The sequence below is a fragment of the Vulpes lagopus genome, chromosome 21 (assembly GCF_018345385.1).
Source record: "Vulpes lagopus strain Blue_001 chromosome 21, ASM1834538v1, whole genome shotgun sequence".
Classification (NCBI taxonomy): domain Eukaryota; kingdom Metazoa; phylum Chordata; class Mammalia; order Carnivora; family Canidae; genus Vulpes; species Vulpes lagopus.
The window spans coordinates 36,134,399-36,147,445 of record NC_054844.1 but is presented as its reverse complement, the minus strand read 5'-3'; the positions used below and the strand labels follow the sequence as shown (position 1 = coordinate 36,147,445).

Here is a 13,047-nt window from a genome sequence, read left to right as displayed (position 1 = left end):
AGGGGAGACTGACTAGTGGGCTACTGGTGGAGTCCTTAGGGATCTGTGATTCAGGGAAAAGGCAAGAAGTTGACATTTGACCAAAACTGGAGAGAGAGCAGCAATAATTAACTATTTATTGAGATGACCTTATAGAATATTTGCTCCTTGCCTCATTCACATTCTGTTTTGTGAAGGGCTATCAAATTAAAGTTAATTCTTCTGTGAGACATAGGCATTTTTAAAAACTTTTTCTAAGGTCACAATTTACTGTTAGTTGATGATAGTAAGTGTAACCAACTCTAAGTAGTGTGAACAATTCTAAAGTGACCATGCAAAGGAATTAATACTTTCTGTTTTCAAAGTATGTCTTGCTACCTTAATTAATATTTGAAATATCCCAAATAGAATATCACCATAGTAAATTAGTTGAAAGGAAAAAAACACAGTTTAGGTTTTTGGTGGCCTCCTATGTGGCGTCTTGTCTACAACTGAACAAATTGGGATTAGCTTAAATTATAAAGGTAGAGGAAGTATTTCCTAGCTTTAGGCCTCTGGTCATTTATTCTTTTAATTATTTATTTAAGAAACATCGTTTGAATGCTGAAGTGAAATGAAGTACTAACGAAAGGACAAAATTCTTGGCGTGCTTGTCTGGCTCAGTCAGTTAAGCACCTGCCTTCAGCTCAGGTCATGATCCCAGGGTGCTGGGATTGAGCCCCATGTTGGGCTCCCTGCTCCACGGGGAGCCTGCTTCTCCCTTTCTCTCTGCTGCTCCCTCTGCTGTGCACACACACTCTCTCTGTGTGTGTCAAATAAATAAATAAAATATTTTTAAAAAATACAAAATTCTTGTCCAAAAATTAACAGTTCCCAGTAGGGCATGAAGATGGAGAATCAAGGAGAAATAGACATTTCTGATAAAATATGGTAGCAGGGCCTTGTATGTGCTGCTAGGGAAAATAGCCAGCAGTCCCTAACTCTGCAATAGGGGGGAAGAAATGTATTTGTACATAAAATAAGCCTTGTTAGTGTGATCTTTAGAAGTGGTAGGAGTCTGCTTGGAGAATCCATGAGGCAGGCACCTCAGGCACAGGGAACGATGTGGGTAAAAGTGTGCGTGGGTGTATTTCCAAACCTGAAAACTGTCTTTGGAAACTTGGATTGCTCAGAAGCACGCTTACCCACTTCAGTGACCTTGGGAGTAAATGACAACAGCAGTAACCAGATACCGAGTTGTGTAATTAATTAAAGTGTACGGGAATTATCATACTAGGTGCTAAACTGCATCTTGTTAGGTCCCTCCTCTACCCAGTGAGTTCCGTCTAATTAAGAAGACAACCAAGGCTGAGATGAAAACAGCATCAAATCAATCAGCAGCTGTCTTTAAAGAGCCTACGGCTGTCCATATAGAGATTTATGGATTAACTGCAGCACTTTGAATTGCACTGGGAGGAAAATTGGCAGCAGGTGCAAACTTCAGAGTGTAGATTTATTTTGCTTCAGGCAGCCCAACCCAGAGGCAGGTAGACTGCCCATTCCTGTCCCTCTGAAATTTTATAGTGGTCCAACGGTAGCCCCTATCAGGAGACCCATGTGTAATCCAGGTACTTTCTAATATATTATCGATAGGCATGAATTTATAAAAACTCTAAAAGTTCCTGATACTAGATGATAAAGGTGGAATTTTGTACAATTTGGAAACTCAGCCAGGGATTTGGAGGATAAGATATCTATTCATGCAATTCTAAAACCTTAATGATTGAGAGCTCTCTTTCCTCTGAAAGATTATTGGGAATAACGTCTAAGAATTTTGTTTACAGAGCTATAGTTCAAACTATTATAACTTTGTGCTTAGATACAACACAGGGTATAAGATGTTCATCTTTATTTGAAAAAAAATAGCATTCTACTTTAGTAGTTGAATGAAGTGATTTTAGTCTAATTCCAACATGCCAAAAGCAACTTTTTCCAAAGTTAGAGATACATTACTATTATAATATATTGCCTGGAATAATACATATATTGTCTAGAATACAGAGTTCTAAAATGAAGAGCAAATATATCTTTTTTGCTTTGATGATTTATTTCCTAGTGAATTAATAGCTCAGTTAATATAAGTGGATTAAAATATATTTTTAATTTTAGGTCTAAGTAGTATTTATGTAAGAGACCAAGTGATAAGTAGTGCCAGTAGGGATTTTGCTGAACTAGTTTGTATACATTTCCTCACTTACATTTCATTTCCTGCTCATCTGGATTTTGATGTCAGATCTGTTTTCTTTCTCATATTCGCTGCATGTATATTTTTTCCCTGCATTTTATTCCCTGCATTTATATTTTTGCTGAACACTGAGCTAGAATTCCAACGTTACCTAATAACTCCTGTGAACTTGGGCAGGCGACTTATGTGCTCTGAGCCACTATTGACTCACTTTTAATATGGTCATAATGATATTGGTTCTGCCTCTCTCACAGGGGTGCTGGGAGAATCAGATGATTCAGTGCTTTCTGAAGTGTCAAGTTGCACACAGTGAAAGGAAGCATCATATTGATTGTATGTTTTAAAGTTTGCCTTTGCACATATCAAAAAGGCAAGTTGTCTTCTTTAACAGAACTCAGATGCTTTCTTTGCAGAAGGAGAGAACTTCCTACGGAGATCAGATATTCTCCCGGTAGTTTGCGTGTGTCTCTTTGTGTCTGGAAGTAGGGGTGTAGGTGTTAACAGGTGTTAACTGCACCCTAACTCCCAGAGCTTCAACTCCATTTTCCTGCAGGCCAGGATTCATGAAGCAATACACTCTCACATCCTTCCCTAGCACCCTTTTCATGCTACAGGGTGAAAGGTTAGGGACCAGATTTATGTCATGAGAATAACAACCACAGCAACTGTATACAGTGGCTCTGGGATCCACTTCTGAGAATTATCCACACTCTTGCCTCTCTTCTTCTTCCATCCCTTCGTCCTCTTGGTCTTCTGTCCAAATCCTTTTGCATTCAAGGTTTGTGAGTGTATAAACTATGTATGCCTGTCCAGAAAAGTATGCAATACTTCAAAAAGAGGAGCTCTTCTTTAATATATACTTTGTGTAGGTCTGTGTTTGAAAGAACCAAGATGCAGGTACAGTTTAAAATGCGGTCTCTTTGAAAATCTAGCCTTGAGTAACAAGATGGTATTTCTCATTTCAGAACATGATGAGTGTATCACAAATCAGCACAACTGTGATGAAAATGCCTTATGCTTCAATACTGTTGGAGGACACAACTGTGTTTGCAAGCCAGGCTATACGGGGAATGGAACCACATGCAAAGGTAAAAGATTTAAACACTAGTGCCTGTTCCATTAGGGTAATGCAGTCCATCTTCACCCCACTCCGCTCCTCATCACCGTTATTTCCCTCCTGGGTACTTCCCGCAGCCACTGAGAGCTTTGCAGTGTGGCTCACAGTCTCCCTCCCGGGTTATGGTGGTGTTTAAGTGGCCAAACTGTTCAACGATATTGATTTGATGGTCCTTGACCTCCACCACTGTGGTTTCCATCTCTCTTCTAGTCCAGCAGACCATACCCATAATCACGCTCCAGCACTATTGTACGGAACCATTCCACATGTGAAATCTTAAACTTCAACTTTTTATTGTCTCTTTTTTTAAGACTTTATTTATTTATTCATGAGAGACACACAGAGTGAGGCAGAGACATAGGCGGAGGGAGAAGCAGGCTCCATGCAGGGAGCCCGATGGGGGACTCAATCCCAGGACCCCGGGATCACGGCCTGAGCCAAAGGCAGATGCTCAACCACTGAGCCACCCAGGCATCCCTCAGCTTTTTATTGTCTTACCCCAAGTCCTCCTGCTTCCAGTCTGCCCAATCTGTTCTTTCCATGACTCTTGTTCTTCAATCTCTCTGACCCTTCCTTTTCTTTCAATTTGCCAGTCTCCTCCCAGGTTCCAATACTAATTTTTCAATCTAAATGTGACAGCTCTATTTTTTTTTTTTTTTTTTTTTTTGGCAGTGCAGTCAACTCATTTGTTCTACTACCAAAATCCACTTTGAAATATCTCTGTTGGGATCAGTCTGGCAGTTTTTCTTCTCCACTCTCTTTGGAGCTCTTGAGTACTAATTCACTGGGGATATTGGGCCCCTATGTTGTGGTTTTCCATTTTTTACTGGTTTGTCAGTACTAATTGGTAATTCTTTTAAAAGGCCTATGGAGGGATCCCTGGGTGGCGCAGCAGTTTGGCGCCTGCCTTTGGCCCAGGGCGCGATCCTGGATACCCAGGATCGAATCCCACATTGGGCTCCCAGTGCATGGAGCCTGCTTCTCCCTCTGCCTGTGTCTCTGCCTCCCTCCCTCTCTCTCTCTCTCTCTCTCTTTCTCTCTCTGTGACTATCATAAATAAATAAAAAGTTAAAAAAATTATTAAAAAAAAGCCTATGGATTTTCATTTCCATCGGTGGATATTCCAGCAATCATGCACCACCATCCACTAATTTACTCTTTCACCGATGCCCTCTTTTCCTTCATCAAATGGGTTTGCCTCCTACTTCACAAGGGATATAGAGGTTCTATTTTGCACAAACTCCCATGGGCTAAAGTCCATAGTCTTTATTATGTCATATAGATTTTTCTTATTGTTTGTATAAAAACTACCCATTTCTCAAATACAAGTGCCCATTATCGTGGAGTTTGCTAAAAACAAAGTGCTATGGGCAGCCCTGGTGGCTCAGCAGTTGAGTGCCGCCTTCAGCCCAGGGTGTGATCCTGGAGACCAGGGATTGAGTCCCATGTCAGGCTCCCTGCATTGAGCCTGCTTCTCCCTCTGCCTGTGTCTCTGCCTCTCTCTTTCTGTGTGTGTGTGTGTATGTCTCTCATTAATGAATGAATAAAATCTTAAAAAAAAAAAAACAATGTGCTATGACACTGTGTATGTTGGAGGTAGGAAATAACTAGGGATGGCCCATGAGCATTGGTTTTTTTTTTTTAAGATTTTATTTATTTATTCATGAGAAACACAGAGAGGAGAGAGAGAGGTAGAGACACAGGCAGAGGGAGAAGCAGGCTTCATGCAGGGAGCCTGACGTGGGACTCCATCCCAGGTCTCCAGGATCACGCCCTTGGCTGAAGGCGGCGCTAAACTGCTGAGCCACCTGGGCTGCCCTTTTTTTTTTTTTTTTTTTTTTTTTTTTAATGAGTGTTGGTCTTAAGATCTAGTCTCCAGTATTACATTGGATGCAGGTATCGATGGGCCAGAGGATTACTCTGCTTTGTAGAAGTCTATGGGAATCTTTAGAGCATTATGAACAGGCCTGCTCACTTTAAGGTCTAAATCCCAAAAGATTTTGTCAGAGAAACTAGACAAGTCCTGAGAAAGGCCAGACATTTAAAGTCCATTGCATAGGGTAACTGAATGCCTAGGACTTCCTCAAAGCCCCCAGATATGCTGAGAATTTGCAGGGGAAGAGGGTTAAGATTTCATCTGAGAGCCCAACTTCTCACTCTTATTTCTGTTAATGTGAAGAATAAAGCTTAGATCATAATGAACTCTTGCATTCATGAGCAGATGCACACAGGTAAATCTAATCTTTGAAGGAAGAGGAACTTTCATGGGATCCAGAATTTCCGCTCGAAGTTCAGACTATACGTTGTTTGAATAAAGGTGCTCCAGTTCATGTGTGTATCCTGCTGGGAAGGTCAAATGCTGACTCTTAAGTAGTGTAGATGTAGGATCTGAATCATTGAGTCCTGCGCTGTGTCCTTACACATCATTCCAAGGAAGATATACACACGGTTTCGTAGATGGACCCTTTAATACTTAGGAGGTTTACATTCCCAAACTCTTTGCAAATCCTTGGTCCCTAAGTAAGCTTTTTGTCTAGGATGAAGATAGATTAGGACCTACAGCCAGAAAAGCCAGATGGCTTCTAGTGCCCCTTGCTTTAACTCAGCACCAGAATCTCAGTTGTCTACATTTTACCACTCAGAGAAAGTTCACCCTAACTAAGGAGAGGAAGCACATGCCCAAAAACAAGAGAAAAAGCTTTTACCCCAGTGCCTGGAAAAAGCTGATCTAATTCATCCTTTAAAGACCTTGCCAGGCTGAGGGATCCCTGGGTGGCGCAGCGGTTTGGCGCCTGCCTTTGGCCCGGGGCGCGATCCTGGAGACCCGGGATCGAATCCCACGTCGGGCTCCCGGTGCATGGAGCCTGCTTCTCCCTCTGCCTGTGTCTCTGCCTCTCTCTCTCTCTCTGTGACTATCATAAATAAATAAAAATTAAAAAAAAAAAAAAAAAAGACCTTGCCAGGCTGAGGGAATGGCCCCTGAGAACAAGCTTCAAGTGGAAAGAGAAGCATCTCAGGGTACTTAGTCTTACCCATCTTGTTTTTCTCGTCTGCTTTGAATCAGGCAGCACATCTCAAAAGATCACCCTTGCCATGGCTAGATCTTGGCTCCTTTTCCTAATCATAGGAAAATTCCCCTCACTCACAAACCCATTGTAATACAACAGGCTTTTCAGTGCTTTTGCTCTTGATCCTGGATACTGACCCGTTCTCAGCAGAAGAATCCAAGGCTCCTTCTGAGACCACTACAGCAAACTCTTACCATTGGCCAGTTCATCACTGGACTGATTTAGAGCTTTGTGAAAGATGGGGCATTTCTCTAACACTTGGCACATCGGCCAGTGTAGAATGATCAGAGTCTCATAGGAGTCGATCATTGCCTATTTCTTTATCTCAGGCTCTAGATGGTAGTTTGCCCCCTTGGGAAAACTCTAGGATAGTTGCCATTTTTTAATGTCAAGCCAGACTGTTACAATGAGATGCAACTCTAATTCTCATGTCTTCCTGTTATGTGAAGTTAGTCTTTTGTTAAAAGAAAAGGTAGCGTTTTATTCTGCAGGTGAAATATTTCTGTAATGTTGAAAAGAGTACTGTTTTACAAAATGGGTTGAAGTTTCTTACCTTCGTGGAAAATCTTCTATGAATTTGAAATTATAATAGCATATATAATTTGATGTCCACATCTCCAAAGGAATAAAGAAAAGTTGGGTTTGGAGTACCTTGAACTACACCTTGAAAATGCTAAAGTCATGTATCTGAATTATTTTTAGCATTTTGCAAAGATGGCTGTAGAAATGGAGGAGCTTGTATTGCCGCTAATGTGTGTGCCTGCCCGCAAGGCTTCACTGGGCCCAGCTGTGAAACGGGTAAGAATATCATTCCATCTTCTAGGAAATGAATTTTTACGCCTATGTATAAAGTAATCCATGAGGAAAATAATGTTTCAAGTTTCAAGTGGCTCTCAAAGCAAGGCACCATTAATAAGGAAGCGCTGGGAGGGAGGAGGTGGGAAGTTTCAGTGATGCGTACTCACTGGGCATTTTCCCAGAGTCATTCTATGGAGGTTTTGCAGCTATAATAACTAGGAGAATATTGAACTTTTAAAGAAAGATATGTGGGATTGGGCAGGATTTTGTGACTTCATACTTCATTTTACTCATTGGGAGCCCATTTTCCCCAGAATCTGGATGACTATATTAAAGCATAGAGTTCAAGTTTATGGCCAGCTCACTTCCTAGGACATACTACTTCCTGCATCCACATTTGAGAATTTTTAATGTTTTTGCAGGGCTCATTCAATATTCATCCATTGTTACTTATTTACAAGATATCTGAAGTTTGCTACTTTCTAATTTCCTCATCCAAGTTCATTCTGAACTCGCTCTTTCTGATGGATACTAATATTAGAAACATAGATATATATGTATTATATATTACATAATATATACAATTGTACAGTCTGCATATATCTTATGACCCATGCTAAGATATTTTGTCAATTGAAAACACACCATGAGGACATTAGCTCTTAAATTAAAATCAGGTTGATAGTGGTTTTGATTGCTTTGGGTTAGTGGGTTCTAATAGTAGATGACCTCAAAAATTCCATTATTCTCCCAAAGAGAAAGCTGCGACCTCTAGTGATTGCTGATTGCCATCTTACATTACTTTCCATAAATCTCTATATAATAGATATGGTGCATGTCCTCACTCCACTTACAGAGTCATCTGGTTTAATAAAATGCTGACAGATAAAGAATGTGAGACAGAAAGTGTTTGGACCATTTGGGAAGTGAAAATTTCCCTGAATAGGTCTTGTCACCGTGCACAGAAGGATGCCCACAGAAGGGCTTGCATCACTAGATTATTTCTTTCTATAAGTACCTCTAAGTGATATTCTTCAAACTTCAGTGACTATTTGGTTACAAAGGTCTCTAATAGAAAATGTATAGTGGGCATCTTGGAAATGCGAGATTCTTAAGGGACTCATTTCCTAAATCAGGAGTTCCAAACCCATTATGCATGTGACTCACCCAGAAGGCTTGTTAAAACTTGTTAAAAATACAGAATTCTGGTAATTAACTATCGTTGGATTTACTAGGTCAAAATCAGGCACTTCTAGTGCAGCGGTTCTGCAATGTTTCTATGCTGTGGCCTCCATCAGTACACCCAAACACATCAAGGTACACTGTGGTCCTCCTGCATGTGTGTGGTGACCATGTTTCCTGAATATGGTATTTGGTGCTGCTTCTAGTATAGAGTCTGGATACAGAAATACTGGCTTTTTCAGGACATCTCCATAGTGTGTAATTTTGAAATAAAGGCTGTCCCAGAACATCTGAGATGAATAATGGCCATGCCTAATTCTGCATATCATTCTTCCACTAGAAAAAAATGTTTCATATGAGAGTGTGAAAATCTGAAATGGAGTAAGATTGATCTTAGCAATGTAAAATTTAAAACTAGGGAGTTAAAAATAACCCAATAAATATTTAACTATTTCTAATTACCTTTGAACGTTCAGTCTATATGAAGGCAATCCCAGACTTACTCTAAGTAACTGAATATAGCAGCCAAGGGCTTCGAGGACAGAACACATGTGGGTTCAAAGTCTAGTCCTACCATTTACTTTTTATATGGCCTTTGGGCAAGTTACATAACTTCTCAGGGTCTTGTACTATCTATATATCACCTTACTCTTCACAAGTCTCTTTCAAGATAGGTATTACCTCCATTTGTAAACAAAAATATTGGGTTCAGAATGATGAGTTTTTTTGGAAGGCTGTAGAGTTAACAGCTGAATACAAAGGTCTTTCCACTTCTAAAGGCAGGTTTTGTTTTTGTTTCTTTTTTTTAAATCTATATCAGCGTTTTTCAAAGTTTCTTCTGAAGTCTTTCTACTGCCAGGAGAGAAAATGTCTTCACTCAGGGCCATCCTGAAAAGGCCCACCACAAGGGTACATAGCATTTCTTCAAAAACTCATGTTAAAAAAAAAAACTCATGTCTTTCCCTAAAAATTCATTCATTTCTATTCCATAATATATGAAAATATTTAACTTACTTAGTACCGTTGAGTTAAGTTGGTGCTTTAAGACATGGGTAATAGTTTGTCTCTGCCTTCTAGCATCTCCTGGCCTAATACCACATTTCACTATTTCAGAAGCAAGGCATTCCAGTCTCCTTCCTGAGGAGTTGTAATGATAATATTTGCCTCAAAGTATCTGTCCGAGTTATTACTCCAGGTTGGATCCTAATGTCCCTTCTAGCACCATCACTTTCGTTGACATAGTTATAGATAGAAGTTGTGCCTTTTAAAAAATAAATCTAGAGGAGAACCACAGAAATAATCTGTTCACCCATTTATTCAACAAACATTTATTTAGCATCTTTTATATGCTGAGCACTGATCTAGAAACAGGGTCTAGCAGTGAACAAAACTGAGGTCTTGTCTGCATGGAAATTAAATTCTAGTTGAGTTAGAGGATCTAAAGTAGGAAAGTGAATAAATACATAAAATACTATAGGTATTTTAGGGTAATATAGTTGCTGTAAAGAAAACTAAAGGAGATAGTGTAAAATTATTTTTATTAACCTATGGCTCTTACATATGAGAGGTATTGTTATTATTGGTATTTACTTCATTAATAAAGGTAACTAACATCAGGTTCTAGATCAAGTCACAAAATCTCAGTGACTATTACAAAAAGTGTTTGCTCATTCACATCTCAGTTTGATATGTCAAATGTGGTGGTGGGGAGGGTTCAGGGGCATTATGATTAGGCCTGCTTAAGCCAGGCTCCTGGCTGTTGCCCTTTGATGAAGAAGTCATGCCCAACACAGAGATTTTATTGCCACAGAGAAGAGGACCGCAGAGAAAGCATGGAGAATATACCCCCACTGGTACCGCCTCAGACCAAAAATGACATACATGTCCCTTCCTCTCACATACCATTGGTAAGAACTCATCACATGGACTTGAGGGGGTTGAAAAATGTAGTTGAGCTGAATATGCAGGAAAATTAAACTGGTTTGTGATTATTAGGCCAGTTTTTTTTGCCATATCTTCTGGCTAGCATTGCTGGTACTATTTAAACAATCAAACCATTTTTTAACATTGTCTCATCTAATCAGGTGGAGGAACTGAGTTACCTCCTTTTCAACCACTCCCTTCTTTCCACCTCTGGTGGGGATCCTTAACTTGGAATTTCTGAACCTCTGCAGGTCTCTGGATGGGCTTTGGGGGTCCATGAAGTCCCTGAATATATATGTATGTGTACATTTTTCTGCAGAAAGAATTCAGAGCTTTTAAAGATGGCATAGGAGTTCTATAATTTCTAAATAGTTAAAACCACTAGGAAGAGAATCTTCCATGATTCATAAGGAGAACTTCCACCACCTGTGGAAGGTGATCCAGATGCAAATATCCAGTATCTTCCTGTATGTTTCTTTGGGGACCTTAAATCTCAAGACCCCACACTGAACACATCATTTCAATGGCCCTTGGCTTACCTCTTCTCCCTCTTCTATTAACAAACCCTGGTTCTTCACTTCTAGTCTTTGTTTCAGTGAGTGGCCTTATCTACCAAGTTTTGTTGGCCAGTGAAGAAAGAATCACCCACCTCTTATCCCCTTTCATCTTCCATCAAGTCCTTTTGATTCTCTTTACTAGGGTCTATTTCTTTGCCTTCTGGCTGGTATTACAGTAGTTCCGGGCTCTCAGGTATATCTCTCTCCAGTCAATTCTCCATAGAATATCTGAGCACAAATATCTGACCTCACATTTCTTGACATGACCTGTATGGCCCTTCAAGATTTGTCTCCTGCTTATCTACCCAGCTTTCACCCTCTTGTCTTTCCATCTCCTCACCTCATTTACAGCCCTAGGCGTTGAGTCTCATGGGGGTGAAGTATGTATCTTGTTCATTTATGAATCTTCAAAACATATTGGTGAATAAATAAAGACATACATGAGTGGCCAATTAAATGAGGAGGTAAAAGATGATGTGGCTGCATACATATTTCCTGGACTTTATTGTACATTGGTTTAAAGAGGCCTTCAGGGTCATCTGGTCCTAAACTTTCATATGGCAGATGACATAATCGAGGCACAGAAGGGTGAAGTGACTTATATAAGGTGTTTCAGTATAGATACTGGTCTGCAATTTAGAACTCAGGTAAACTGATTCAAAGTCTAGTGTTTCTCTTTTCCTTCTTTCTTTCCTTCCTACCTTCCTTCCTTCCTTCCTTCCTTCCTTCCTTCCTCCCTCCCTCCCTTCTTCCTTCCTTCCTTCCTTCCTTCCTTCCTTCCTTCCTTCCTTCCTTCTTTCCTTCCTTCCTTCCTTCCTTCCTTCCTTCCTTCCTTCCTTCCTTTTCCTCCTTTCCTTTCCTTCCTTCCTCCCTCCCTCCTTCCCTCCCTCCCTTTCTTCCTTCCTTTCTTCCTTTTTCCCTTCCTTCCTATTCCATGCTGTATGATCAGGAATTTATCCAATTACCTCTCATGAGGTCTGTTCTTTTTGTTTTCCCCACCCCTTCAACTGCCAAATAATTCTGTTGTCTTCATCAGTGAAGACCACAGCAGCTTTTCTCTCCCAAGGTAGAGAAAGCATCAAGACTGTCAAGATTTTATCTAAATTTTGGCCTGCTAGAGCTAGATGGTGCCTTATAGCTTAGAAAGGAGACTAATTCCTGGCCCCAGTGGCCCTCTGTTGAGCCCTCACAATGGTATTGCTGAGCAGGAAGTAATAGGATTTACTAGTTTCTTGAAAGACAATCTTAATGTGCATGACATTTACCAACCCTTGTTACTCTATTGAGGTCCCCCCTAACCCCCCCTCCCTAATTTATTGAGTCTATTTATAAATTATCGTACTGTAATGGTTGAATCCTTTTACCAACTTCACAAAGAGGCTGCTATGTGTATTTTCTACTGAGCAAAATTAATTTTTCATGGCCTTCTTTTTTAGCCACTGTGTAAAATCACCCACATGTACAGCATAACTTCATTTTTAATTAAACATCCTAATATTCTATCAGGTGTTTAACTTGGATTTAGCAGGGTGATTATTTCTTGGATAACTCAATAAAATGTATTAGAAATCTCTATGCAGAGGTTTCACAGCTCTCTCATTGCCATCCTATATTTGTTGCACAATCACTAAACCTCAGCAAACATGTGTCTGATGACCTCATTAAATATGCAAAGCTGTCTTAGTATACTAAAAGTAAATCTTTTAGTCATGATTTACAGCATAACTCGAAGAGATGTGACATCCCCTATAAGTAACTGCCGACTTAAATCAAATTAAAATGTTTATAACTGGGGAAAAGTTGGGATCAAATGGCAATGCTAAAAAAGATAGGCTGTAATAGCAAAGAAGAGGAGATTAGACATTTTGGTGATAAATGGCTTCTTTTTTTCTGTGTGTAAAATAATGGGCTTCTTTGCCACAGATCAAAACATGGAGATGAGATTTTAATTATTTTTAGTGAGTAGTTAAATGAATATAAATTCAGGTTGCATTCCTAAGTGTTTGTGTAGCTTTTTAATATCTGTAGTTTCAAAGTGATAAAATTAAGCATGAGGCATATATGAATGTTGCTTTACTTCAAAGGTAACTATAAACTGATGGAGGTTGATTGATTTTTAAAAGTCTACATTATTACTGTTATAGTGTAGGTAATCAAAAATCCGTTAATTCATTTATAGTAACAAAGTTATTTTGTTAG

At 39.7% G+C, this 13,047-nt stretch overlaps 1 protein-coding gene across 4 annotated transcripts in view; it reads left to right on the top strand.

The window, feature by feature from the left end:
• The window catches only part of NELL2 (neural EGFL like 2), a 378,038-nt gene that overhangs the window by 274,115 nt on the left and 90,876 nt on the right, over positions 1–13,047 (top strand). For all 4 annotated transcript variants that reach the window (XM_041736868.1, XM_041736866.1, XM_041736865.1 and 1 more), the window contains 2 exons: positions 3,169–3,291; positions 7,091–7,186. In XM_041736868.1, the coding sequence (XP_041592802.1) occupies positions 3,169–3,291; positions 7,091–7,186 (219 nt within the window). The remainder of the gene's footprint in view (positions 1–3,168; positions 3,292–7,090; positions 7,187–13,047) is intronic.